Genomic DNA, 27,702 nt, shown 5'->3' on the forward strand with positions numbered 1-27,702 from the left:
CTGGAAGATTTCAGATCATTGTCCTCCAGGAACGGCTGACAATATGAAAAAGTCAAAAAATCACGGTGCATGATAAGTAGAGGAAACGTGAAATCACGTTGCCCCAAACGCGTAATAAAAAAAGAATACATCTAAATTCTTTTTCAGTTTAAAAGAATTTTAGTCATGTGAATACGTTCGACACCATGGATCTGGACACTTGAAAAAGTTGTTGGGATAGTCTGATATGTGTGAGCAAGATTTTAGCGAGATTTTAAAACGCAAACGTGGCAAACAAGGCGGAGAGTTCTCGGCAAAGGAAGAAGAGCGCCTCGCCTTCAAGCCAGCTGCCCCGCGCCTGGTTCCTGCCCCCAGACACGGAGCTCATGAAGGACACGCGCACGATCGGTCACTGCAGCGCTCAGTCCTAGGGCCGAGACCCCACGCCCACCCCAGCACCGGACAGAGGCGGCTAGTGAGGGTGCGGCCGACACACAGCATGGACGAAGGATGAGACCAGCCGCCCGCTGCCACGTGGACGGGCTGGAGGGCCCCGGGCTGGTGAGTGAGTCAGAGGGACAGATGCAGAGGCTCCCACTCACCCCGGGTGGAGAGTAACTGGGCAGGAAACAGGGGACCCAAGGGGGCTGCCTGGCGCTCCCTGGCCCTAGGGACCGAGGAGGACAGGGAAGGAGAGAAACGAGAGACGGACACAGGGGGCGGCAGGGGCAGGTGTGAGAGGCGGGGCAGGGTGGTGAGTCCATCTGGTCTGTGTGAGCCACAGGCTTGCAGCACGGGGGACATTGGTGCTAACTCAGCAACCAGACCCTGAAACGCGCCTGCCCGGGAGGTGGATGGGACACTGGGCAAGAGAGTGGGCGTTGACGGGGGGGGGGGGGGGAGGGGGTCAGCGCGGAACACGCTGTGCCTGAAACCCCACCACGAAGACCCTTGAAGGTCATGACGCCCTGATACACACAGTTAAAGATAAAACATGAAAACTCTGATGAGAGTGAGTTTTTTTTTTTTTAAATAAAAAGAACTGTTTGGGGCCAGGCTGGGCCCTCCAGCTGTGAGGTCTGGCTTCGCTCCTGACATCACCCCTGGGGCAACCCTGCTGGCCCCCAAGTTCCACGGGTGTGGCCACACGACAAGAAATCGGGGACCACGGCACGGCCACCAGGCAGGAGGGATGCTGGCCCTGCAGGTGTGAGTGCACCAGAGTGTTCCAGAGAGCACCGGGCCCTCTGTGGGTGGGTGTGGCTCCCCCTCAGGCTCTGGGGTCACCGCCCCCCCACACCCGCATCCCCAGACCTGGTGGGCAGCGAAGCAGACGGCCTGCAGGAATGACCCGGGGGCGTCTCTCAGCGAGTGCCCAAGGTTCAAGGCTCAGCCCAGGTCTCAGGGTGGGGCTGGGGGCTCCAGCTGCCCACGTCATCCCTCAAGACTGAGCCTGACATGTTTGGGGGGAGCGGGGGGCCCCCGCAGTGACAGGCCACCAGCGACAAAGAACCAGGATTCGGGGTGTCCACAGAGCGTGAGACTGACTTTCTGATTTGTAACATGAGGGAGGGAGGGAGGGAGGGAGGGAGGGAGCGTGTCGGCCTAGAGGAAGAGGGTGGGGTCGCGGAGAGGGGAGGGGCTGGGGGTGAGCAGAGAGGGTGGATCTTCACCACAGCCAGCGGTCCGCTAGCTGCAGCCCTGACTGACCACAGGTCCGAGAGTGGCTCTCACCCACCATTCTGTCCCGTGCAGACCTCAGGCATACTGAGTTCTCCAGAGAACCAGCCCGGGGTGGGGGGCTTGGTGGGCGCAGGGGGGTGGCAGAGAGGGTGCCTGGAGGGGGCAGGCAGGGTGGGCAGCCAGGCCGAAGGGCCGGGCCACTCCCTTCCGCCCACCCCCTCGCTCCAGCCCGGCAGCCCCTCTCAGAATAGGTTTGCTCTGAGCTTTTTCACACTTACAAAATCCATCTGAACGCTTGGTGGTAGACGGCAGGTTCGTGGCTGGGAGATTGTCTAGAGACGCTTTGTGAGGCCGGGTGCTGGCGGAGCCAGGGGTGGCGGGGGTCGGGGGGAGCCTTCTGATCCATCAACTTTCTAAAGGATCGGACGGAGTCAAACCATCGCAGCCCGTGGAGGGGCCGCGTTCTGGGGATGCCTTCGCAGCCTACACCTGGCACCTGGCGGGCAGTTGGGAGAGAGGCCGCTCGGTGACGAGGCCTCAGCCCCTCCCGGCAGCAGCCAGTGTCCACACAGAGGCCTGAACTCCAAGGGGACCTTGGGGGTCTCAGACCAACAGTGCCGGCAGCTGGGCACCCCCCAGAGACTTGAGAAGAAAGAAAACTAACCTCTCTGGGGCAGCCTGTGACCGCACTCGGGGCTCACTCCGGGCAGGGCAGGGATCGAACGTGTGTCGGCTCGAGCAGGGCCAAGCCTTCCCAGACCAGCATCCCTGAGGCCTCCCCAAGGGTCTGCGCGCTTGTGGGCACTGGTGGGCAGGGCTGGCCACCAGTGCTGACCCCATCACGGGCAGCCAGCCCCGGCCTGGGAGGGGTTTGGCCAAACTCACCACGGGCAGTGCCCACAGACGAGCCTGCCGGCTTCCTTCTCTGCCTCCCTCCCGGAGGATGACAGTGTCCAGGACACGTCCTCGTTCCATCCCCTCGGCATGGACTCACCCGTCCACCCGCCTGTCAGCACCTCGAGGTGCCAGGTGCTACCATGGGTGCTGGGGGGCTCCAGGAAGCAGCGATGATCAGAGGTCTCACCCGGCCTCTGGGCAGGGACGCAGCTGAGCAGTGTGGTCACTGCAGAGCTCTGGCGAGCCTGAAGGGACAGGCTGTTCACAGCGATGGCCCGTCTCGGGGACCAACACTGGCACGTCAGGAGGGAGGCGTGTGCGGCACGAGCTGTGGACAGAGGGTCAGGCTGGCCCTGGGCGGCAGGTCAGGAAAGGGACCTCTCCCACAGAAGGTGGCTGGCCGGGGGTCCCGGAAGGCCCAGCAGAGCAGAGCAGCTTCTGAGCAGGCTTAGAGAGGACCCCGTGGGGGTGAGGCCGAGGGACCCACCAGGGGCCCCAGGGGCCTTGGCCACGTCCCCACCCCGGCGTCCACCCACACGCAGTCCCCTCCTCCGTTTCCCTCATCCCTTGCGCTGGACATCCCCAGGGAGAGGTGTGGGTCAGTGTCCGAGTCCAGCTCCCGCGGGTGGACAGTGCTGTGGCGGGGAGGCCGGCATCCCAAGAGGTGGCAGGCGAGGCCCGAGGGTGGCCGTGAGTCCCGGCCAGGGAGTGGGCAGACCTGGACCCCAAGGTCAGCGGGGAGAGTCAGGTGGGGAAGCACTTTGGAGCCTCACAAAGCCTCACTCGTGACACCCCCCAGGGCGCACGAAACACCAGCTTGAGCACTGCTGGGCGGGCGCCTGACTCACGCAGATGGAGGGCTGGGCTCCCGGGCAGGGCGTGCGGCCAGCGTGTGGACATCCTGAGTCCAGTCCCCACCTGGGGGCTCTGCGGCCCTTGGACATCCGGGGCCAAGAAGGCAACGTGGGAACGAGATTCTTCTGGCCAGCCGGGCTCCTCACGCCCAGAGACGTCTCTCCTGGCGGAGCTCGGCGCAAAGGAAACTCCGGATCGTCTGTTTCAGTCACTGGACAGAGACTCCAGGGGCACCTGCAGGCCCTGGGTGGGCCAGGGACTCCGGGAGGGGAGACAGGGGGGCATGGAGAAAAAGCGCCATTTGGTCGCTGCTTTAAAGGAATTTTTTACATCTCTTTACCAAAGAATCATTTGAATTAACACATTCGAATATTCTGCTCATTGCTTAAGGATCATTTTAAGAACAGAACAAAATGGTGATGATGAACTTTCTCAAAGAGCAATCGCTAAATTGCATCCAATTGGGAGACAATTATTTCATTTCTACTCCTAAAAGCGTGGGCTAATTTCTTTCTGTGAGCAGCAGCAGTCGTCGGGGCCCTTCTGGGTGCTCTGCTCGGACCTGCACCTGCCCGGCACCAAGTGTGGGGCCGGGCATCGAACCCGGGTCAGCTGCACGCAAGACAAATGCCCTGCCCTCAGAACTCTCTCCCTGGCATGGTGCATTTTTAAAGGGAATTCAAAATCAACTCCCAAACCGTCTGTTTCCAGCTCGTGGTTTCCAGGTTCTGTCGGTGGCTGGAGCGTTGATTGTGTCACTGTGATTTCTGGAGACACTCTTGGAGGTACTGCTTTCTCGAAAGGCTGGTCTGCACCTCTGCGGAGGGGGTGTAAGGGGACCCCTCTTCCTCCATCCTCCCTCCACCTGGATTTCCGCTGAGTCTTCACCCCACCTGGCGGCAGGGAAGCCAGGGTCCATTCCCACCCTCTCGGGGAGCCTCCCTGTCCCACTGGGCCCCTCTCAGGGTGCTGCACCCACAAAGTGCTCTAGCAGGTCCTAAGCCACCACCTTGCAGTCTCCTGAGCAGCATTGATGCCTTGCTGGTTTCCCCGCACCCCCAAATGCCAGTATTTGAGGATGAAAGGCGGAGACGCCTTGGAATGAGTTTTGAAACATTTTCTCTAGTGGAGAATCTTCAAGGTAGAATTACGACACGGATACAGAAACTGCTCACAACAGGCTTCGGGCTCAGAATCGGCCTTGTGACAAATGCTTTTGGTGGTCGTCTTCGTGGAGCTGATTTTTCCAAGCTATGTAGATGCAAGGGGAACAGGGGCAGAGAGAGAGAGAGAGAGAGAGAGAGAGAGAGAGAGAGAGAGAGAGAGACAGAGAGAGAGACAGAGAGAGAGAGACAGAGAGAGGGAAAGGAAGAGAGACAGAGAGAGGGAGGGAGAGAGAGGGAGAGAGACAGAGAGACTAATTTTTCAGGTGACCAATCGCCTAGGTGGAGGAAAAGGTAATTGATACACCCGAGGTCTCTTAAACCTACGGCTCAGTCCTGGTCTAAAGTCGATCTCCCTCTGATTAGTAACAGAAGTATTTCCGTTTGGAGGATAGGTTTATTTTTGAATTCCACTTATTATACTAAATCGAATACCATATCGCGAAATCATTTCCACTTTTATGGACATCCCTAACCTCTCCAGGGTCTTCTTCAGGCGTTTGGTTTATTGGGGAAGAGGCATTGATGCCTGCAATGACGCCCATGGTGCCGCCACATTACAGCAAAGGAAATAAGCCACAAAAACTCCAGCTCTTATTGCAGATTCAGTATCAACTGGCGTGATTTTTTTTTTAAATAATGGAGAATACCAGGATGTGGCATCGGGAGGGGCAGAGCTCGGCTCATACCTCATCAAATGCTGCCGTCCCCGAGACAGAGGAGACAGGCGGAGCTGTGACCTTCGTCAGCTGCATCGCGAGGAGGCCACGGCCAGACCCAGCAGCAGCCAGGAAACTGTGGCTTCAGCAGGGAGCCCGGGCGGTCTGCGGGGAGGGCCAGGCCTGCTGCTGCCACCCTTCACGGGGAAACACAGCTCTGAACCATGATGCCTCAGTTTCCAGCAGGATGGGGCCGAGCGAGAATTCTCTGGAAGCTGTAAGCAGGCCGGGCGGCCGCGCTGTTCACACGGGGAGTGGGAATTCTCTCCCGCTGCCGAGAGCCCCTCTGCCCCCTGCCCCCTGCCCCAGCTGAGGTGGTCCACCGTGATGGTGGCACCCCACCGTCTGTTGGGAAGTTTGAAAAGTCACCCCTTCTCTGGGGCACGGGTGACCGGCAGGGAAGGGACCTCATTCCCCCACTGTGATTGGTCTGGAGTTTGCAGTCATCTGGGCTGGGCCAATCAGAGCCCTCTGATAGCATGTTTTTCCAGGGGTGGGGGGTGAGGGAGAGAGAGAGAGAGACAGAGACAGAGAGAGACAGAGAGAGACAGAGAGAAAGAGACAGAGGCAGACAGAGAGACAGACAGACAAACAGAGGGCACTAGTGAGCTTAAGCTGTCCCGGCACTGGGCACTGGGTGTACAGGGTGAGGTGGGCGTGTGGGCCCTGGGCTGTGGCTGGAGCTGGGAGAGCAAGGAGAGTGTGATGCTCGGTCCCTGCAGGTACAGGGCCGAGGAGGCCCCGCCAGCCGCCCCCGAGGCCCTCTGGGGGAGACGCCTCCCGCCCTCTCCGTCTCTCCGGCTCCAGAGGCAGAGGAGCACCCCGGGATGTCTTTGCAGGGAGTCCTCCATTCCCCCGGGGTACCAACCTGCCAGGGGCGTCTGCACCAACCGTGCAGGCTTGGGGGGTGGGTTGAGGGGGCCGTCCGCTTCTGTCCTGTGCACACGAGGGGACCCGCATCTTCCCTTCCTCAGGCGGGGGTGGATGGGGGGCTTCCCCCTGTGTCTTCTCTGTCCTGTGCTGTTTCCTGGGCCGACGCCCACGTGTCCCCAGTGCCACGGTCTCCCTGAGGTTCCCGGGTCAGGGAATCCGCCCAGCTTTTGCACACACATATTCCACAGAGCCATCACACATTCCACAGGCCTCGTTTCCACGGAGGCAGGATGCGGGCTTGGACCCAATTCCGAGCCTCCCTCTGAGCCCCCCCTGCCTCCCCGCATCCCCACTCCCTGCAAGCAGCCCTCCCCGGGCGCCGGGCGCCTGGGCTGTGGAATATGTATGAAGGAGCGAATAATCAGGAAAGATGAGTTGGAAACAAAGTTTCGGAGAGCCTCGCTGAAAGGCAACAAGGAAGGTTTGAAAAATGCAGCGGGTCGCTGCGCTTAACCGTTAAAAATGACTCGTGTCTCCGGAAGGGAGCGGAGATGGAGCGGCTGGAACGTGTTTCCTTCGAGAAAGATTCAGGCTCAGTTCCCAAAAGGCGGAGCGAGTGGAATCCAAAGTGACCTTTTCCGCTCTCGCAGCTCGAGGTTTTATTCATCCCAAAGCAGGCTGTGCCTGGGAATCAGCCCACGGGCTCCCTGACGGGGGGTGACCAGAAAAACGCTTGGCAAAAGGAACGGTTCCGAACTCACCTTTAGTTTCCCATTTAGACGGCTTCCAATTTATTTCTATCGCGTGAGCACGGAGAGATGCCAGAGCGAACCCTCCGTTACTATTTCTAGCTGGTTAATAATCAAGTTATATTTTTCCAATCATCGGCATTCTCAAGTGTCGCAAACGAAAATCAAATTTGCAAGATGCAACACATCCGGGAATCAGGTCTGCCGGCCTTCCCGCCCAGGAAGGCGAGTTTCCCATCAGCGGCCGCTCCCCTCAGCTGCTCTCGACTACGTCAGCGACTCTGATTCTTTTATTTGAAGAACAAATAGCGGGATAACATTCTAAGCCCTAGAAACACACCGTCATACCTTCCTACCAAAAGATTTTAAATTCCTCGATTCAAAAATGCTAACATAGAGCTCTGCGCTTTCTCCCTCTCTCCCTCCCTCCCTCTCTCTCCTTCCCTCCCTCTTTCCCCTTCCCTTCCTCTTTCCCCTTCCCTTCCTCCCTCCCTCTCTCTCCTTCTCTCCCTCCCTCCCTCCCTCCCTCCCTCCTTTCTTGCTCACTTGCTTTTTCTTCTTCCTCTCTCTGGGGTTTGTGAATATTCCCAGGAAGGCTCACCCTTGGGATCTGTCATTCTGTGTAAGTCTTTCCCGCCTTTCTTGGCTGTGCAGCTGTGGAACTGCATGGAACTCGATCTCTTGACTCCTCACCTTCCTCGCCTGTAAGTTGGGGTTGGAGCTCACATCCCACAAAGTTATGAAATTTTGTCGTGCAAGACTCACTTAATCTATTTTCCCTCCGGGTGCTCAGGGGACCAGGCCCTCCATGGGGGTTCTCAGCCGCGGGCTGGCTCCAAGCCGTGGTGCTGCTCGGACGCGGGGGAGTTGGGCCCAGTGGGGATCACCCAACAGTGCTCAGGGATCCCCAGGGCTCCATAGCAAACTGGGGTGGTGCGAGGCCCGGGACCCCCAGCCTGCCACTCAGGGATAGCGTAGTTTTTTTGTGTGTGTGTTGTTTTGTTTTTTGTTTTGTTTTTGGGTCACACCCAGTGATGCTCAGGGGTTACTCCTGGCTCTGCACTCAGAAATTATTCCTGGCAGTGCTCAGGGGACCATATGGGACGCTGGGAATCGAACCCGGGTCGGCTGCATGCAAGGCAAACGCCGTACCCACTGTGCCATCGCTCCAGCCCTGAGAGCGTGTTTTTAAACCAAGAACATGTGTGAGCAGGGGAGCGAGGGCCTGGGCCCCCAGGGATAGGAGCCACGTCCAGCTGCTTATTCCAATAGGGTCCCTGCCCGGGCCACTCGCCAGGAGGGGCGCAGAGGCGGAGACCCCGCCCCAAATCCCCTTCAGAGACAAGTCCACGGTCCTGATGCCCATAGCACCACTGCCGTGTGGCCGTGCAGATCACGCCGCCTCTCTGGGCCTTGTGTTGGGCTGTGAGAGAAGGACGAGATGCTTGCCTGAGGGGTGAGGATTCAGAGCGCCCCTTCCTCGGCGGCGATTGAGAAGGCCCAGGGCGACCCCCCACTCCCCGTGTTCCCCCTCTGCATCCCTCCTAGTCTCCAGCTCACAGCCCTGCAGCAGAGGTAGAGGAGTGAGGAGACCCTCCTGAGACTCAGGAGGTTGGCAGCACCCCAGCCCCTCCAGCCTCGGGGAAGTGCCGTGGGTCGAGGCTGTGGGACCCCGCATGGCCCACATCAGAGACGCCCTGTACATGGTCAGACCCTCCCCCCAGCCCTCCTCAGCGGGGCGAGGAGGGTCACAGGGCTGGCGCCCAGGCCACTGAGCACCTGAGCTCACGCAATACAGCTGGGGGCCTGGACCTGGTCACCCTTCCCATCACCCCTTCTCCGGGGCGGGGGTGGGGCGGGGGTGACCAGCAGGGAAGGGACCTCATTTCCCCACTGTGATTGGTCTGGAGTTTGCAGTCATCTGGGCTGGGCCAATCAGAGCCCTCCGATCGCATGTTTTTCCAGGGGTGGGGGGAAAGGGGGAGAGAGAGAGAGAGAGAGAGAGAGAGAGAGAGGACAGAGACAGACAGACAGACAGACAGACAGACAGACAGAGGGCGCTAGTGAGCTTAAGCTGTCCCGGCACTGGGCATACAGGGTGAGGTGGGCGCGTGGGCCCTGGGCTGTGGCTGAAACTGGGAGAGCAAGGAGGGTGTGATGCTGAGTTCAGTCCCGGCAGGCCCAGGGCTGAGGAGGCCCCACCAGCCGCCCCCGAGGCCCTCTGGGGAGACGCCTCCCGCCCTCTCCGTCTCTCTGGCTCCCAGAGGAGCACCCCGGGATGTCTTTGCAGGGAGTCCTTCTCCATCCCCCCGGGGTATCAGCCTGCCATGGGCGTCTGCACCAACCGCGCAGCCTCAGGGCGGTGGGTTGAGGGGGGCCATCCGGCTCCTGCCCTGCGCACACCAAGAGGACCCGCGTCTGCCCTTCCTCGGGCGGGGGCGAGTGGGGGCTTCCCCGTGTGTCTTCTCTCTCCCGTACTGTTTCCTGGGCCGACACCCGCGTGTCCCCAGCTGCCACGATCTCCCTGAGGTTCCCAGGTCAGGAGGAACGAAGGCGTCTACTCAGGCCAAGGGTCCGGCCTGGGGAGCCCCAGGCCCCTGTGGCCCCCTGTGGCTCCCCAGAGCTTCACAGCCTTACAAGGTCCCGTCCACATGGCCAAGGCGTGGCACAGGCTGAGCCTTCCGGAAACGTCACAGACACTCGGTCATGAGTATGACTGGGCCGCGGGGGCTACCCTGTCCTGGTGGCTGCAGAGGCGAGTGTGACGGGGCCGCAGGGGTGACCCGGTCCTGGCACCGCCTTCCGACAGCCTCGGCTGGGACTGTGTGCATGACACATGTGTTCCCGCAGCCCCTGTGCACACGTGTGTGCTCCCTGCTCCAGGCACTTGCACTCATAGCCCTGGCATGTGTGGAAGCGGCCTCTGGAGGGCGGGTCCCGGGGTGGGTGGGGCCCAGCGGCAGAGTCAGGGTCCCGATGCACCAACGGGCTCCCGCTCTCCTCTGGGCTTCCCGCCCGCGGCAGCTGCAGCCACCACCTTCGTGTAGCCATGTCTGTCTAGGGGGCTGTGGCTCAGCGCTGTTTTGAGGCCCGGGGGTCTTCCAAGTCCAAGCCCCGCACAACTCAATGGCCCAGAGGGTGGCCCCGGGCCTGCTTCCTTCTCTGCCCACCCTGCTCGGCGTGGGCATGGGGCAGGGGATGGGCTTGAATCGATCCCTCTAAGGGCAGCATCTCCAGCCCTGCATCAGCCAGGCCAGTCCAAGTCCTTGGGATGAGACCCTCGGGCTGCTCCACCCCTGGGAGCCTCCAGAGTGTCCAGATCTCAGGACTGAATGCCCACCCTTCCTGGGAGAAGCCTGCCACTCCCCAGGTGGGAGGTGGTGCTGCGAACCCCCACCCAGCCCTCGCTAAGGCCAGTGCAGTGCGTCTGCCACAGCGGCATTGCAGTCTCCGGCTCAGCTCTGCAGAGAGCAAGTGTCCCCTGAGTGTCATCTGGACATCCCAGGTCTGGCGTGCTGGGTCCCACCTCCAGGCTGTACCCCTGATGCAAGGTGCCAGTTCGGGCCAGCTCTTCCAGGCAGCACAGAGATTCAATAGGGCTAATCTGAGCATCTCTCTGCCAGAGACGCTCTTGCTCTCGGAGAGAAAGCCGGTCACGTACGTAAGCCCCCAGAAGGGACGAGCTTCCTAACCATTTCTCTGTGGCACACAGACCCTCACACGCTAGGCGGGTGTCTGGGGCTTTGCAAACCACACACGGTTTTAGGTGATTGTGATGAAATCCAGCCTGTTCCCAAAGGCAGGGCGGCAGGATTTAGTCTGACTACAGAAGGGAGCGTTGTTGAATCGGCCACTGCAGTCAGAGCTCAGCGAGGCCTCTTAAGATTCCACAGATGGGTTCATCGGCGCAACCCGAAAGACATCTGAGTGGATTTTTAAAGTGACCCCAGATGGATGGTGCTGCTGGGGTCCGGGGGGAAGCTGCCCCAGGCGCAGTGAGCAGAGAGAAGGCTGAGGGCGGGTTCCGGGCTCGGCTCCTCACGGGGTGCTCAGCTCTAGATGGAGTGGGTTCGGAGACACCCTCGCCTCCGTGGGCGGGGGCAAGACTGCACCCCAGACCTCTGACCTTTGCCTTCCGGGATTCCGGCTCCCTCTGAGGCTTTTAGTCAGGGCAGGCGGGTGGGGTGAGGTGGCCGAGGGCGGGACGCCAGGAGGATGAGGCAGGGGCAACTCCGAGTTCCCCGCTGGGGCTCTCAAACTTAGCCTACGGAGGGAGTGACCCTGGGGAGGGGCCAGTCTGGGGCTCCTTCTGGAACCATGGTCTCTAGCAGTGCTGGCCTTGGGCCGGAGACTGTGTCCACCCCACTCTCGGCTCTGCATCAGGATCTGTGGGTGGTGCAGATGCAGCATCCCTGCAGGCACCAGGCCGGGGGGTGGGGAGGCGGGAGGAAGGCCCGTCCACTCCTCTCCTGGTCCCGGTTGGTCTCCACCTCAGCTGCCGCTGGCCCCTGCCATCCATGGACCATGTGGGCACTCTCTGGGGCCGGTGGCAGTCCCTCCTCCTGAGGCTCTGGGTGCTGGCCCCCGATGGGCACAGCTGGCCTGTCGGGATTGGCACTGTGACCGGCAGTGTCCAGTCCCAGGGCCGTGGGCATGCAGCCTGCAGCCTGCGCGGCCAAGGCGGGTCCCAGGGAGGTCCCAGCGCTCACTGCTCTAAGGCCCATCTCCAGAGGTCCGGCTGGACCCCCACCACGTCCCCACATCCGAGTGCTCGCTGCACCGCGGAGGAGAGGGTCTCCGGGAGGCCCACTGCGGACCCCGGATGCGAGGTGCGGCTCCCGGTGCACCCAGGGCACAGGTGTGCACCTACGGGACAGCACCGAGGCGCGGGGCCCGCGGGTGCGGGCGGGAAGGGCCGCCGAGCCGGAGAGGAGAGGGACAGGCTGGAAGCAGGGCACCCAGGGCTGCCCCCAGGAGCCCCGAGAAGGCGCAGGGCCAGGCGAGCCCCGATGCAGCACCAGGTCGGGATGCAGCACCAGGCAGGGTTGCAGCGTGCTCCTGCCCAGCTCAGAGCCCAGATCCGCTCAGCCCGCCCAGGCCCCGCCCAGGCCCCGCCCAGGCCCCGCCCAGGCCCCGCCCAGGCCCCGCCCCTCGCGCGCGAGGCCCCGCCCCGCGCCCGCCTAGCTCCGCTCAGGCCGCGCCTGCAGGCACGGCTCCGCCCCGCGCCCCGCCCCCGCCCCGCGTCCCGGCGGCACTTCCGCAGTCCAGGCCCCGCCCCGTCGCAGGCCCCGCCCAGCTCTCCTGGGCCGGGAGACCGCGGCGCTCCTCACCGCCGGCCCGTTTCCGGCTTCAGGCCCCGCCCCTCCTCAGGCCCCGCCCGTTATGGGCCCCGCCCCCGAGGCCCGCAGCCACTCAGCGCCCGCGCCGAAGCCCCGCCCCGCCAGGCCCCGCCCCCGGCCCCGCCCCGCGCCCGGCCGCGCGGCGCGTGGTGGTGTCCGGCGGCCGGCGGCGGCGCCAGGCGCGCGGTGAGTAGGGGCGGCCGCGGCCTCCTCCCGCCGGACCCCGGGCCGGGCCGGACCGAGCCGGACCGAGCCGGACCGAGCCGGACCGGGCGCCCAGCTCGCCCTCCCGCCAGTCGCGCACCGGCCGGGCCCCGGAGCGGCCACGTGCGTGCCGCGCGCCCACGGGTTCCTAGCGGGTCGTGGCCTCGGCCGCCCCCGCCTCCCCCCAAGGGAAGCTTCCAGAAGCCTCGCGCCGGCCCCCTCCCGTCTCCGTCCGGCCCTGGCCGCCGCGTCCAGGCGCTGAGGGGCGCCTTGTGGCCCGGGGGGGGGGCGGGGGGGCGCGGCCCGGTCCAGCTGGACAGCCCAGCAGCGACAGCGGAGTGCGGGTGGCAGCCCGGGGGCGACGGCCCAGTCAGGGCGCAGGCGAGGGGGGATCCGCTCCCGGTCACCGCACCTCAGGGGAGGGAGGCGGCTGCTCCCACTACGGGCCCTCAGCTGAGGGAATGACCTGTTCCCAGTTGGGCCCCTCAGATGAGGGAGGGATCCGCCCCCAGTCAGGGCCTCAGGTGAGGGAGGGATCCACTCCCAGTCAGGGCCTCAGGTGAGGGAGGGATCCACTCCCAGTCAGGGCCTCAGGTGAGGGAGGGATCCACTCCCAGTCAGGGCCTCAGGTGAGGGAGGGATCCACTCCCAGTCAGGGCCTCAGGTGAGGGAGGGATCCACTCCCAGTCAGGGCCTCAGGTGAGGAAATGATCTTTCCCAGTCAGGGCCTAAGGCGAGGGAGGGATCCACTCCCAGTCAGGGCCTCAGGTGAGGGAGGGATCCGCTCCCAGTCAGGGCCTCAGGTGAGGGAGGGATCCACTCCCAGTCAGGGCCTCAGGTGAGGGAGGGATCCGCTCCCAGTCAGGGCCTCAGGTGAGGGAGGGATCTGCCCCCCAGTCAGGGCCTCAGGTGAGGGAGGGATCCACTCCCAGTCAGGGCCTCGGGCGAGGGAGGGATCCACTCCCAGTCAGGGCCTCAGGTGAGGCGGGGATCTGCCCCCAGTTAGAACCTCAGATTGGGAGGAATCTGCTCCCGTTACAGGGCCCTTAGGTGAGGGAATGATCTTTTCCCAGTTGGGCCCTTCAGATGAGGGAGGGATCAGCTCCCAGTTGCAGGGCCCTCAGGTGAGGGAGAAACCTGCTCCCAGTCAGGGCCTCAGGTGAGGGGGGGACCCGCTGCCCTCACAGGGCCCTCAGGTGAGCAAGCGGGAGGTGGTTTGTTTTCCTGAGTCCCTCAGTTGTCTACCTTCGGGTTGTGAAAACTACGCCGGAAATGAAGAAATGGGATATTGAGAGTCAGATGGCTTGAGAAATTGTCCTCGATTCCTGATGAATCGCGGTCACCCGGTGATTTGCGGTGTGATTTGTGGTGTGAAAATTCAATCCATATGGCGAAAGTCGAACAAAGCGAAAGAAAAGAAACTTCAGAGCACTCGCGAGGGGCCCTTGTCCCGGACCCAGCTGGACCCCAGTAGCCGCTCGGCTGCCCCTCCCCTCCCGGCAGTCACCCCAGTTCCCAGCTGGGCAGGAGCCTGAGGAGAGCCGGCCTGGCCGCTCCGCTGGGCTCTTCAGGTGGGGCGGCCGGGCCGGGCCCCACAGCAGAGCTGGTCGAGGTGCCTCTGGGAGACTCGTGCGGCCGCCCGGGAGCCAGGGCCGGGACGCCGCTCCTTGAGCCCCCTAGGCTGCCCCCGCCGGAACATGGGCCGCGCCTCCTGCGCACCTGGGCCTCCATCCCGCGCGTCCCTGCCCCGTGCCCCCGTCACTGCTGCCCGGCCGCTCGTCCGGCAGGGAACGTCCTGCCAAGTCTCCCCTCTCTGCTCCTCAGTGCTCGCCTGTGAAAAGAATCCGGGTGGGTGTCGGAGGGCGCGGTGCCCCGCGGACTGCTCCCGAGGGGGCCCGGCCGCCCTGGCCAGTGGAGCGTGTTCGTGGGCGCAGACCAGGGGGCAGGACGCCGTTTCCGGCCGTCGCCTGGCTGGGGGCCTCTGCTCTCCTCGCCCTCTCCCGCCCCTCGGGGCAGTCCCTCGGCTGCGCCGACTGTCCTCGGGCTTGGCGTGCTCTGGGTCGTGAGCCCTCACCCGTACTGCCCACCCGAGCCCCCAGTCCACTGCCCTGGCGGCTTCTGAGACGGCGCTTCCCGAGGTCTCTGGGCTCGGCCATGCAGAGAATCTCAATGCAGTTGGGTCTGCAGGCCGGGCGCCCCTGCGCTGGGCGCGGTGAGGCCTCTCCCTGGACACGGCCCGTTCTCCGTCAGAAGTGCTCGTGCGTGGTTCACCGTGGGGACGTCTCTGGCCTCCTGGGGCGATCGAGGCGCTCGTTCCCTTCCTGTTCAGTGGCTCTGGGGCCGGTGTTGGCTGTCGGAGCAGGCGTGTGAGAAGGTGTCTCGGGCGCTTGCGGGTCTGTGTGATGGTCAGTGACCTCCGAGCCCCGGCCCACGGCGGAGCTGCTCTGCAGGGGTGGGAGGCTGAAGATCCTGCTCTGCAGCGTCGGGGGCCCTGGCGGGGCGGGGGGGGGTGTCCAGGTGTGGTCGCCGGTGGGTTCTGGGGCATCCGGGCCGCTGCTGTGTCTGCCGGAGCCGAGCCGACTGGAGAGCAGAGCGCTGCTTCCTTGGAAATGTGGTTCAGGTGATGTGACAGAGCCCGGCCCCTCAAGCAGAGGGCAGGCAGGTGTCCGAGGCTCAGTGGCGCTGTCCCAGGGAGTCATCCAGGCCAGGCTGGCCTCTGCCACCTTCCAGAACCTTGGAAGGGGTGGCCGTGTGGCGAGGATGCCCGTGTGTGCAGGTGGGTCCCTGCAGGTCTCGCCCGAGCCCCGGGGCTCCCTGGAACGTCCACCCTGGGGTAGCCCAGCTGGCAGGGCCCGCGGCAGCAGTGACACCCTGGGACGGCCTTGCGTGAGCTGGCCTTGCTGGCGCCGGGGTCTCGGCAGAGGAGTGGGGGGCTCTGGTCTGACCTGCACCCATACCTGGAGCCAACACCTGGGGCCTGGGATGCAGACCTGACAAAGCCACAGAGGGTTCCAGAAACATCTGCTGCTTGTCAGGGGTGTGTGTGTAAGTGCTGGGATCCAGACTGTGCGCAGGTGCAGCCTCCAGTCCTCCCAGACCGGGCTTGTCTCCCGCCTGACCCGGCCACCCCAGGGGCTTCGTGCTGTGAGGAGGCCAGTGATGTCCCCTGACCCTGGTTTCCTTAGACTTCGCCCTGCTCCCTCAGCTCACCCAGTCCCTCCGTCCACTTGGCATGCTGCCCCTGCGGTCCTGTCCCTTCAGTCCCGTGAGCGTCCCTATTCCAGGGCGCCCGGGGCCCTACTGGGGCGCGTCCTCTGGCTCCAGGCACAGATGCCTCTGGGGTCCGTCGCATCATCCTTGGGAGACTCTTGCTTCTGACTGTCCCACGGGGGCCAGGATGCTGCCCGAGGGTCCCCACATGTGCCCCTCTCCCCGCTCCCCTTGCGGCCAGGGGCCAGCCCGCCCAGGCCTTCCCTGATGCCAGAGCTGCCCGCCCCGTTCTGGCATTACCCAGCAGCCGCGTGACCTTTGCCCAGAGGACCGGGTCCCCGTGGTGCCCGGGCTGTCACCTGCAGGTGTCACACAGCTGGGGAGAGCGGGGCGACAACGAGGTGCTGTGCCCCCGGCCCTGGGGGTGGACTGTGACATGCTGTGGCCACCCGAGCTCGGGCTGGCCCCTGTCTCGGGATGGACCCTGGAAAATGAGGCTGTGAACTCGCAGTTCTGCTTTGTTTTATTTATGTGTTAGCGGAGCCGTGTTGGATGTTTAATTCCACGGTGAGAGTCTGAGAATATGATTAACCTCGAGGGCCATCGCATAATGTAATTATTAATGATTGATCCTGCTCACCCTGGGAATCAATAGGGGAGCACAACGGTGCCGTGTGCAGTTGGGCTAGCACCCCGGGAATGTGACTCGGAACAGTGCCGCCGTGGGCTTGACTCACCTGGAGTGTGTGGTCGGTTTCTGTAATCGCTGTGGGTGGGGGGCGCCCGGTGACGTGGGTTAGTGCGGCAGGGAGTGTTGGAGTCGGGGGTGGGAATGTACAGGAATTGATCCGCTGTTGGCTAGGAACAATCCCGGCTGTTTGAAGTGTAGTTTACAAGTGTGCATTGGGCCTTTGGGACGCTGCAGTGAGAAAGCCAACCCTAGTTACCATGGGAACCCAATTAGAATGGATTGCTTGGTTTATTTTTGCATGTGTCCTTCGTCTTGACCAAAGATCTAATGTACTTTGAGTGTTTTCCTACGGAATTCTGTTCACCCACGGACTCGCCACCCCAGACGGGTCAGGTTTTCTCCCTGGGTTTGAGTGCAAGGCCAGAGCATGGGGTGTTTCTCTCGTGGAGCTCGGTGTGGGCGTCTCCAGGGTCCTGTCTGTCGGGCTGGGACAGCGGGCGTGTTGAGGAGACGAGGGTGGGCGCAGGTCTGGGTGCCCCCGCGCGAGTTCTCTCTCAGAGACCGCGTGTGAGAAGCTGCGGGACGCCCAGAGCTCGGGGCCTGCGTGCCAGTATTCACGCGCCGGAAAATCTCCACGGAGGAACGTGAGGATGGGACTGGAGCAGCAGCGTCCAGGTGGAAGGCAGCAGCTCATCCTTTAAAGACGAAAAGTGATGAGTGGCTTTAGCTTACACTTAGACAGCAGGGTCGGCAGAGAAGAGTCCCGCCTCTGCTCCTGCTGCCTGTCTGTCTGTCTGTCTGTCTCGAGTTGAAGCTCTGCTTTCCACAGTCACTGCGGGGGCACATGTGCGCGCGCACACACACACATATACGCATGCACACACACACGTATATACCCGCACGTACATACACGTATACACACACATACATACACACCCACATGAACATACACACCCACATGCACATACACACACGTTGCGTGCATAGACATGTGCTTGTGTGTGTGCACACACATAAAGACATACATACACGCACATATACACATACACACATGTGTACCCACACGTGTGCGCGCGTGCGCGCACATACACACACACACACTTGACTGTGGTTCCGGGTACTTGGCTGTTTCTCACCCAGTCAGCACAGCTCGAGCTCATTGGTGATCTGTTGCCGGGGGGCAGAGGCCGAGCCCTCTGTGGAGAATGAGCCCGCAGGTGTCTCTGGAACCCAGAGGGCTCTGTAACATCACACATAGTGCAGTGAAAATACTGGTTTGCGCCTCTGCAGACCTCCCAGTGCTCACTCCTTGGAAGGAGGACTTGCCCCTTACAAGCATTGGGCGGCCGAGAGCCCCAGGCTCCCCGTTGGTCGGTGCCGGTGTTGCTCGACTGCTCGTACATGTGGCCTGCTGCTGGCACCTCGGGGTGTGGCTCTCGGGGCAGGCCCAGTGGTGTCCCGAGCAGGAGGTGGCCCTGAGGGTGACTGCAGCAGCCTCTGTCCCGGGAGCACCACCAGCATTCCTTCTTGGTTCCCTCGGCCTGCAGCGGGGATGCCATGCTCTGCCGCCCGCTGGGCCCAGCTGCAAGGGAGGCAAGGGACGACACTCAGTGATCGCTGGGGGTCCCTGGCAGCCGTGGGGCCGTGGCCTGTGCTGCTTGGCTGCTTCCTTCTGTGTCCGCCCCGTGTCTGCTGTGTCCCACGCAGGGTGGTGTTGACTGCCATCCTGACTGCCTTGCCCAGGCCCCTTCTGCTGCCGTGCAGGGTCTCATGGATTTTTCTGCTGCTGGGGGTGGGTGGGGGTCTCCCCCACAGGGGCCCATCTCCCGGGGACTCGTGTGCCCCCCGACTCTGGTGTCGCTGAGTGATGAAGGTGGCTCCCGAGGAGGGGGCCGAGGGAGGCGGCCTTGGGCAGTGGGGGCACCTTCCTGCCGCCTGGGGAGCAGCTGGGGAGGTGAGACTGGCCAGGTCTGGCCACCCCCAGTCCTCTTGATCCGCGGGAGAGACAGTTTCTCGAGAGCTGTGGACTCAGGCTGGGGCCGGGAATTGCTCTTTGCACAAAAGAAAATTCAGTGCTGACCTCTGCAGAAAAGAATTCCAGGAGGAGACGAACAGTGAAGTAAAAATAGTCTGAGTAGAGAGCGTGGCCGGGAGGAGCGGGCGGGGGAGCAGGTGGGCGCTTCCCTGCCCCTCCCTGGGCAGCGCCTCTGCCTCCTGCACCCGGCAGCTGGGCTGAGCGGGTGGGGGCGAACCAGGCAACTCCTGCACATCCCGTCTTGGTTTTGTTTTCCCCCGAAAACCTCCAGGCCAGCCCCCACCCCAACTACCCGCAGCAAGTGTGTGACTCCCGCTTGGCCCTGGGTAGCCCGGCGGGCTGCTGTCGGCCGCTAGCATTCCTCGTCGGGTTCCCTCTGTGCCCGAGTTGAGGATTCCGGCGTCTGCTGCTGCCCGGGGAAGACCCTCCACTCCCCTGGGTGCTTCGGCTGCATGAGTCCTAGAGGAGCCCCAGAGGGTCTCAGAGGAAAAGTCAGTTCAACAGCGTTGTGGAGAAATGACGAGGCAGAAAACCCTCAAGCAAAGCAGCGAGGTCTGGGATCTGATGCCGTGTCAGGGACCTGCCCCTCTCTGGGAGTGGAGAATGGAAGTTCCCTGAGACCCCCACCCTGGACAGCCCCTCCTGAGCTCCTGCAGCGAGTAGGGTGGACATGGGTCAGTGGGCAGGAAGGGGACCCACGGCTGAGACAGGACGGGCGGGGCCTTGGGGCCTGGACCTTCCTTGAGCCGCGGCTGGATTCGCATCCCGAGCCCTGGGCAGGGTGATTTCGAGGGGCTGAGGGGGCCTCAGGGAGGGCAGGTGGAGTCAGGGGTCCCCAGCCCCACGTTTGGACCCGCCTGTTCCCCAGGAGCCCTGTGGGTTTGGGCAGACGCAGCTTCTCAGTGGTCCGAAGCGTCCGCCCAGAGGTCGCTCCGATGCCCTGGCTCTCCTTGCAGCGTGGGCTGGTGGGATCTCAGTGTGGTTTCTGCTCTTGCTCCCGATTGCTAGTTTGCGTTTTTCTCTCTTGTGACTTGGTCTGCTTGCCAGTGTGTCATTTCCCCCCAAGATGCGATCTTTTAGATCTTCCTTTAAATCTCAGGCCTGGCCTTGGGCCGTCTCTGGTCTGGTCTGTGGCCTCTGCAGCCCCACTCCCAGGCCTGGACGTGGCCTCCAGCCCCCCAGGCTGTGTCCTGGGCCCGCTCTGGGCCGCGGTGTCCTGTCCCCTTCACTTCACAGCCCCGGGGCCCTGGCGAGGAGACAGGGGCCAGGCCTGGGCAGGGTCAACGACTGGACGTCTGTGGTTGTGGCCATGCACATAGGCGGCCTGGCACCCAGGGGTGCTCCGTGGTGTTGTGGTCGTGACGGGCGCCCTGCGCTGTCTCTTGCAGTTCTTTGGGCAGAGGGGCTGTTCTTCGGCGCCTTTCCCGTCCCCAGTCTGTGGGGGGGACGTGGTTGCCAGACACCAGGTCCCTGAGAGGAGGAAGCTGGACTTGCCGGCGGGGGACGGACATTGCCCCCGGGAGCGGCCTGGCGTCTTGGTGTGGGGCTGCTCCCTCTGTTCATGCGGGGACAGGGTCACCCAGGCCAGGGCACCGCTCCTTTCTTGGTGTAGGGGCAGGGCCACAGGGTGGGAGGAGGGAAGGGGTCGCCAGCCCTGACCTCTGTCCTCGTGGCTGCTGGACAGTTCTGGGCAGGTCTGGGGTCAGAGCTGGGGTCAGGTCTGCCTGTGGGCCAGTCCCTTCTCTGGCCTCAGTTTCCCCTGCTGTCCCCAGCACCACCTGCCACCCACTGTCCCGTGGCCTGCCCCCTACCCCGGCTCTGTAGCTCCCGCCCTCCCTGTTTGGGGCCCCCCTGAAACTCCGTCTGGCTTCTTGAATCTTGCCCCTGCGTCCACCCCTTGCCTGTGGCCAGGGCCTTGGCTCTTGTCTGGGGGCACGGCTGTCGGCCGTGGGTCCTGGCTGGGGAGACAGTGCTGAGCACCCTTACCTGGATGTTTTCAGGCTGTCAAAGGTGAGACCAGGCGGAAGTGGTGCCTTTTCCCCCAGGCCTATGTGTGACATGGGTCCCAGGGGTTGTCACGGCTGCGCCTGATTCTTGGGGCTGCGCCCCACACCCCTGGGCCGTGTCCCGGAGAGTCAGGGCATTGCGCTGCCCCGAGGGTGTGGCTGGGCTCCCATGGGGGCCGGGAGGGTCAGAGCACACACAGGGTGGGGGGTCGGGAGTCAGGGGCCAGGATTAAGGCCCCGACTCCGCACTCTCCAGCCCCTCCGTCGGTTTCCCCTGATCACATGTTTGTGATGCACCAGAGCAAGCGAGAACGATGGTGAGGCCGAGCAGTGCCTGCACCACGCCTGGCCGTGGCCCTCGCTGTTGCCCCAGCAGCCCTGCTGGCCTGCAGACCCTTCTGGTACCTCTGCTGCGCTCCTCCCCTGCCCTCCCCTGCCCTCCGCTCTCCGTGGCTGGAGTTGGAGGCCATCTCGTGGCGGGCCGTGAGACTCTGGCCGTCGTTGGAATTTCTGTCGTGGTGGCGCATCCCCCAGCAGGCCCCTGGACAGCAGGCCTGCCCTCTGGCCCTCGGGCTGAGTCCAGCTCTGTCTGTTCCCTGGTGCATGTGCCTCTCTTTGACCCCCCCCCGCCTCCAAGGCGGAAGCTGGCAACAGGGTCCTCAGGACGATCCCGGTGGGCGTCCACCCCTCTGTGGATTCTGTGGGTCCGTTGTCTCCATGTTGACCCCTGGACCTGTGATGCGGGTCTGGCACCTGGACCGTGGTCAGTGGGCACGTGGGACAGACAGCTGGGCCACGTGCAGCGGGGCCTCGGGTGGCACCTGATGGACACAGCGAGAGATGGAGCCAGTGTGGGGACCCTCCCAAGGCCATCGCCGCCACACCACACCACCCGGGGCGGTCCTGCTCCGGAAGCAGCCCAGGCTTCCACGGTGGCGGCCGGACCCACAGGCCCCTGGGGAGAGACTCTGGGTCGGTGCTGGACCACCCCTCTGACATGCTCCCCGCCCAGCCTGGCTGGCCATCAGGTGCCAGCCTCGTCCCCGCACAGCCTGGCCGTTCTTGTCGTTCCTGTTACCATGAGGTCTTACTTTTTTTAGGATTAGTTTTCATTTCGTGATTAGAAATGCTGATTTTTATTGGATCTTCTTCCATCCAGTTTGTGAAACTCTGCTTTTAGTTTGATTGAAACCGTGTTTTCTGTTTCAGTTTTTGGTTTGGGGCCCTACTTGGGTCCTGGGCCTTACTCCCGGCTCTGTGCTCGGGCTCACGCCTGGCGGTGCTTGGGAAACCTTAGGTAATGCTGGGGGTTGAACCCGGGCTGTCTCCCGGCCCTTCCTGCTGTCACTTTGACTGCTGTGGTACCCTGTGATGCTCCTGTCGCCTGCTGATCACTTCCTCCCTGGCTTGCCAGAGTGTGTTGGCACCTCGAGCCTGCTGAGTAAACATACGGTGATAATTGATACACTCAACCTGTTACTTTTTTTTCTGAAACAGACAAACCTGTTAACTTTTCAGCACTGAAAGTGATGCTTGCTTGATGTTTGTGGTGGAAAGGAAATTTCCTTTTCTTCCGATTGTCGTAACCGTGCTCTGACGGTGTTGTTCTCTTTTCTGTACCTGTAGACTGGGGCTGGCAGCCCTTCCCCATCAACACCGACGCCCCTGTTGGAGAGAGATTGGCGGTCAGCAGTCTCCGCTCCCGGGGATGCACTTCCGCTCCGGTCGTTAAACCCCGTGGGCTTGGGCTCCTAGTTTGGGTTTTTGCATCTGCGTGTATGAGCTTGCTGCTCTCTGACTCTCTCATGCCTGGCCTGGGTTTCAGAGACCACCTGGCCTCAGAGCACGGGCCCAGCATGGTTTTCTCCTCTTCTCTAGAAGAATTCAGGTTAAATGCTCTTTAATTGGAAAACTTGGTGATTTTGCAGCACCGTGGGCGGCATGTGCAAAGGCGTCTGACGGCTTCCTTGCTTTTGCGTTGGCTTTCCCTGCATTTCGGAGCATGTCACTCTTGGCCCCCTGGTTCCGGGGTCACCACGAACCAGGTGCTGCCATTTCTGGAGAAGACAAAAGGGTTCTAGCTCCCCTGGAGTTTCCGATCCCTGAGGGCAGGCGCTAGGTGCCATGCTAGGTGCTGCGGTCGGTGCTGTGCTAAGTGCTATGCTAGGTACTCACCCTCGTGTGCGTGTCCACTTTCGTTCCTTCCTCGCTGGTCACCCCCCGGCTCTTTCCCTGGTTTCCTGGTTCGTCGATCCCAGGTCTGTTCCTGTTTGTCCGTTACTCATCTCCCCGACTCTCCTCGTGGCGCTCACACGCTCTGTCTCCTGGCTTTTCATTTTTAAATTTTCATTATGACTTTCTTCTCACAAATTCAATGGACGAATTGCTGGGCAGAATTATTAGACTGCCAGGCACAGGTGTTTCAAATGGTCTGTGCTGCCGAGATGGTGGCCGCTCTCCAGCCCGGGCTGCACCTCGGTCCCTCCCATGTGCCGGCAGCGGATCTGCTGATGGCGTTGGTCTGACCATCGCCCGCCTGTAACGGGGAGCTCCCAGCATTGCTGAGCTGGGGGAGGGGGCGTCTGTGCCTTTAGGTCGTGAGGGCCGGGCCTGCAGGTGAAAGGACCGGGGCAGTTTGCAGACACCGCTTGGCGCACCCCGGAAGGTGTCACCAAGTCTACGCCGCTGCTCAGTGGAGACGCATGAACTGCCACAGACGCACGCACCGTATCTTGTGCATCTACTGTTTTGAAGTTAAGTTTCCCTCTTCTCCGTCCCGTTGGGGTTGTGCAGTGCCCCCCCCCCCCCCGCTGTGTTCCTGGGCCCACGTCTGCCTGCAGTCGGGCCCTCGCTCAGGCCTGCCACACGGGCTGCTCCCCTGGCCCTGCGGACGTGAGACGCTCCGGGCTTCCACCTGGCTCTGCACGAGGAATCGCTCCGGGGGGGTGTGCGGGGCCATCCGTGGTGCCGGGATCGAGCCCAGGCCAGCTGCAGGCGAGGCCAGCCCTTGCTTTCTCCGCTGTCCTCACTGCCCGGCCCGCGGCGCATCTGCAGGGGGACACGCCTGACTCTGTTGGGACCGGACGCGGCGCGGGGGCAGCGCTTGGCCTCCCGCCAGCAGAGCAGAGCAGGGGCCTTAGCCCCGGTGTCACTCCCGGGCCCCGGTGCCTCCTTTTGCCGTCCCTGGAAACGCGGAGCCTGAGCTGCAGTGCTCCCCCCCGGCCTCCTCTCACGTCTCCAGCACCCGCACCCAGAAGTGGATGGTGAGCTCGCCTGGGGCCTTTGCTGGAAGTTTCTCACTGTCCAGTGGGGCCCGTCTCCTTCCCCAACGCCTTCCCTGCAGTGCTATCATTCCGGCCCCTTTTAAGGTTTATTCCACTTTGTCTTCCGACCACCTTATCCGCTATAAACGTCTTCATAAAACTTCGTTCTGTTGGGGCTGGAGCGACAGCACAGCGGGTAAGGTGTTTGCCTTGCACGCGGCCAGCCTGGGTTCGATCCCTGGCATCCCATATGGTCCCCGAGCACCGCCAGGAGTGATTTCTGAGTGCAGAGCCAGGAGGAAGCCCTGAGCATTGCCGGGTGTGACCCAAAAAGCAAAAACAACAAACAACAAAAAACTTCGTTCTGTTACCAACTTCAAATTGTAGACTTTCAATGTGGTCACAATTATTGCATTTAAAATACATCACACTTCTGTGGCGTTTCCTGCCAGGCTGCCTCGGTGCTTTGCGCTCTTGTTTCCTGACCGTGCTCCCCTCTGCTGCAGTTCCTGCTGGCTGAGCACGTGCCGTGGGTGCGGGGCCCCGTCCTTACCCCCGTGGAAAGGCGCCATTTGTTGTTGATGCTCCTTTTCCAGATGCGTGTGGTCCTTGAAGCACTGAGGAGCAGACGCTGGACACGGATTGAGGCCCCAGGACCGGCCCAGAAAGAGCATGATTGTCCCTATTCTTCCCCCTAGAGGAGCTGGCAGGGCTGGTCTTGCTGCTCCAGGCATGGCGGCGCTTTCCTCCTGCTCTGGAGCTTGTGCCAGCCGGGCACTGAGCCCCAGGGCCTGCGCGCCTCTGCGGTCTCTCTCTCTCTCTCTCTCTCTCTCTCTCTCTCTCTCTCTCTCTCTCTCTCCCTTCCTTCTTTGGAAGCGGGTTGCTGCCTTTTGCTTGGTTTTGTTTTTCTTTTTATTTATTGTCTTTGGGGGTCACTGAGCTTCTTCAATCTCCCGAACGGTGCCTTTTGTCCGAATTTTGGAAAATTCCCAACATTCTGTATCCTCCTCTCCCAGCGTCCGGCCCTCTGGGCTGAGTGACAGGGATGGAGCCCTGCGGGGTGCCCAGTCCAGCATACTTGGCCTTCAGTGCTGCCCCTGCTGCTTCCCAGGCAGCCCCTGACCAGCCCCTGACCAGCCCCGACCCGCCTGGTGTTCTGCTGTCCCCTCTTCTGCTCCTCACCGGGGCCTCCTACACGTCACCCCCGTCCCTTTCGCAGTTCCATCCGCTCATCTATTAATCTTATCTCAGGAGGATTCTGAATGTCAAATTTTGTCTCTCGGTTCTGCAGTGTCCCTTTCTGACTCTGAAATGTCCTTCGAGCCTTTATTTAAAGTTCTCTGCTCTCCCACTTGATCTCTCGCTTATTAAAACATCGATTGGGACTTTAGCCTCTGGTTGGCCGCCACATCCACCCCCCCCCCATCCCCCTGGCCTGCGTGCCTCGGCACAGGGCCCTCCGCGCCCACCCTGGGCCCCGGTACTTGCAGTTTCTGAGTGGTCGCTGCTGTGGGGTCTTCCCTCGCCTGCCCTGCACAGAGCTCTTGGCTGACGCCATCTCGAGAGAGTCAGTTTCCCGCTGGACGCACTTGCTTGGTTGGCGGGTGGCTGCGGATCTGAGACTGAAGAAGGACCATTTTGAGCACAAAGCATTGGCCCGTGGTGCGTGGTGACCTCGGAAGTTTCCCCCACTGGGGGCCAGCCTGTGCGTGGGAATTCCCCGCCCTCCCCGTGGGTCTGGGGCCCTGCGGTGCCCAAGTCCATCCACCTGGCCGGGGCTGCTCTGATCCGTTTCATTTCCCGTGTTTGTGCCAGGAGCTGGCGGTGCTGCGGCTCCTGTGTGCACGTCACGGCCAAGCTGCCTCCATAGGAGCCGGGCCTGAGCTGGGCACTGGGGACCCACGTGCTGTGCGCAAGAACGGTGACGCCCCGCCGGAGACTGCAGCTCCCTCCGTGTTGTTTGGAATTTTGTGAAAGTGAGCAGTGGCACCTTCTGGTTCGGGGACCCCCTGGCGATGCTCAGGGCTGACTCCTGGCCATGCTCTGGGGACCATCTGGGCTGCCAGGGATGGAACCCGGGTTGGCTGCGTGCAAGGCCAGCGCCTACCCACTTATTGTTCCGGCCCCAGCAATGGGAACCACTGTGAGCTTCTGTTCTGAGTGACGGCTGCGTGGCTGGGCTGCGTGTCCGGCCTGCGTGTCCAGTCTGCGTGTCCAGGATGCATCCGGGCTGCATGTCCAGGCTGCGGGTCAGGCTGCGTGTCTGGGCTTTGGGTCCAGGCTGGCCTCTGGCTCGAGGCACAGGTGACGTAGGTCCTCGCCAGTGTCCGCTTCCTCCGGGGCCAGGCGGGATGACCGTCAGCCAGGCGCTGGCTTCACACGTGGTTCCAACGCATCAGAGGAAGGCAGCTTCATGACAGTGGGCACGGCTGTAGGGAGGCTTATAGAGAGTCCCGGGAAGGGGTGTTGGGGTCACTCTTCCAGAGGAGCGTGGGGGTGAGGCGGCCCCCGGGACCAGCTCCCAGGCCTGTGAGATGGACCCCCCACCTCCCTTGTGACCGTGGCTCATTTCTGATGAGGCTGACCCCTGAACCTGAGATTCCTGTGGCTTGCGGGGGGGGGGGTGGGGGGGGGGTGGGGGATAGGGAAACACACGTTCTCTTTTCTTTTGCTCAGACCCACTCCCGCGTTCTGGATCCTTTCCTGAGCTGTCACCTCCCTGGGTTGGCATCGCTGCGGGGAGGTGACGGCGTGACATGTGCCCCATCAGACAGCTGTGGGACCAGGCCTGTGGGCACCTCTTCTCTGTCTCCCAGACGCTGCCCCATTCTCAGCAGAGCTGCTTCTTGGACTGAAAATGGCAGTCAGGACTTCATAGGGATGCAGTGCTCATTCCTGCAGATAGAGCCCGTGTCTGCTCCGGATTCAGTGCTCATTCCTGCAGATAGAGCCCATGTCTGCTTGGTGTGCCAGTGTCCCCAGAACCTTCCCCAACAACTCGGCTGGCGCAGATGTGCTTGCTGTCGCTCCCCCTGCCCCCAAGAGCTGGTGGCACCCACCTCAGGCATCTGCCCTGTTCCTGTGTTGGGGTCCAGAGTGTTGAGTGGTTGGCCCCTGTACGTCCAGGGTCCGTCCAGGGAGGAGGCAGTCCACTTCACCGAGTCTGACCCGTGGCTCGGGGTCCGTCCCATCTTCACAACCCGGACGTCTGGACTGGCCTCCTGCGCTCCTGGCCCGGGTTTTCTTCCAGAAAGCACCAAGGGGCCCCTGGGGCCGTCTCCCACCACCCTTCTGCTTGTTGCTCTCTCCTGGAAAGGCCAGGCCGTGGCACCCAGGCCTCCTGGGACCCGCCCTGTCCACGGGTGCAGTTCGGGTGGTGCAGCCCACTGCTGGCTCACGACGTGTCTCTGGCGCCGCCTCGGCCGCCCCTTCCCGTGTGGTCCTGACGGTTTCCTCGGTGGCCCTGTGGGGTCCCTGTTCCTGGGCGCCAGAGGCCGGTGGGGCCGCGTCTGTGGAGAGGCCTTCGTGCCGGCGTCTGGTGAGCGGCAGGAGGAAGCGCGGCGCTTAGATTTATGAGGTGCAGGGGAGCTGCCGGGCAGCGGGCATCAATCTTCATTTGTGATCTCCTCGGCTGCCGTGATTCCCGCCTCGGCGGGCGCGTCCCTGCAGGCCGGTGCACCTGCCAGCCCTGGGCAGCCGTGCCGCACCCGCGGGCGGGTCCCGGGGGGCTGTCCTGGAGCAGGGGGAGGGCGCAGCGAGCAGGCCCTTCCTGGCTGCTCCTGGATCCCACCGTTACTCCAGGGCGCCCGGCAACCGCCTTGGCCTACGCGTGCCTGCCTGCCCCTCCCTGACCTGGTGTTGCTCCCGTCCTCTGCCCGGGACCCGCCGTCACATCAGCCCCGTGTTCGTGTGTGCCGGGGCCCGGAGCTGTCTTGCTTCCAGAGGGGCGGGCAGCTCTGACACCTGAGCGCTAGCTGCTGGGGGCGGGGGTCCCCTCCTGCTTGTCGTGGCCCGGAAGCCCAGGCCTTGCTCCACT

At 62.7% G+C, this 27,702-nt stretch overlaps 1 protein-coding gene across 1 annotated transcript in view; it reads left to right on the forward strand.

The window, feature by feature from the left end:
* The first annotated feature begins 489 nt into the window (after positions 1-489).
* Positions 490-27,702, forward strand: part of MGMT (O-6-methylguanine-DNA methyltransferase) — a 159,396-nt gene continuing 132,183 nt past the window's right edge. Inside the window, exons 1-3 of the mRNA XM_056106707.1 lie at positions 490-540; positions 11,651-11,747; positions 12,363-12,443. Of these exons, the coding sequence (XP_055962682.1) occupies positions 490-540; positions 11,651-11,747; positions 12,363-12,443 (229 nt within the window). The remainder of the gene's footprint in view (positions 541-11,650; positions 11,748-12,362; positions 12,444-27,702) is intronic.

The sequence above is a fragment of the Sorex fumeus genome, unplaced genomic scaffold, assembly GCF_029834395.1.
Source record: "Sorex fumeus unplaced genomic scaffold, SorFum_2.1 ptg000142l, whole genome shotgun sequence".
NCBI lineage: Eukaryota > Metazoa > Chordata > Mammalia > Eulipotyphla > Soricidae > Sorex > Sorex fumeus.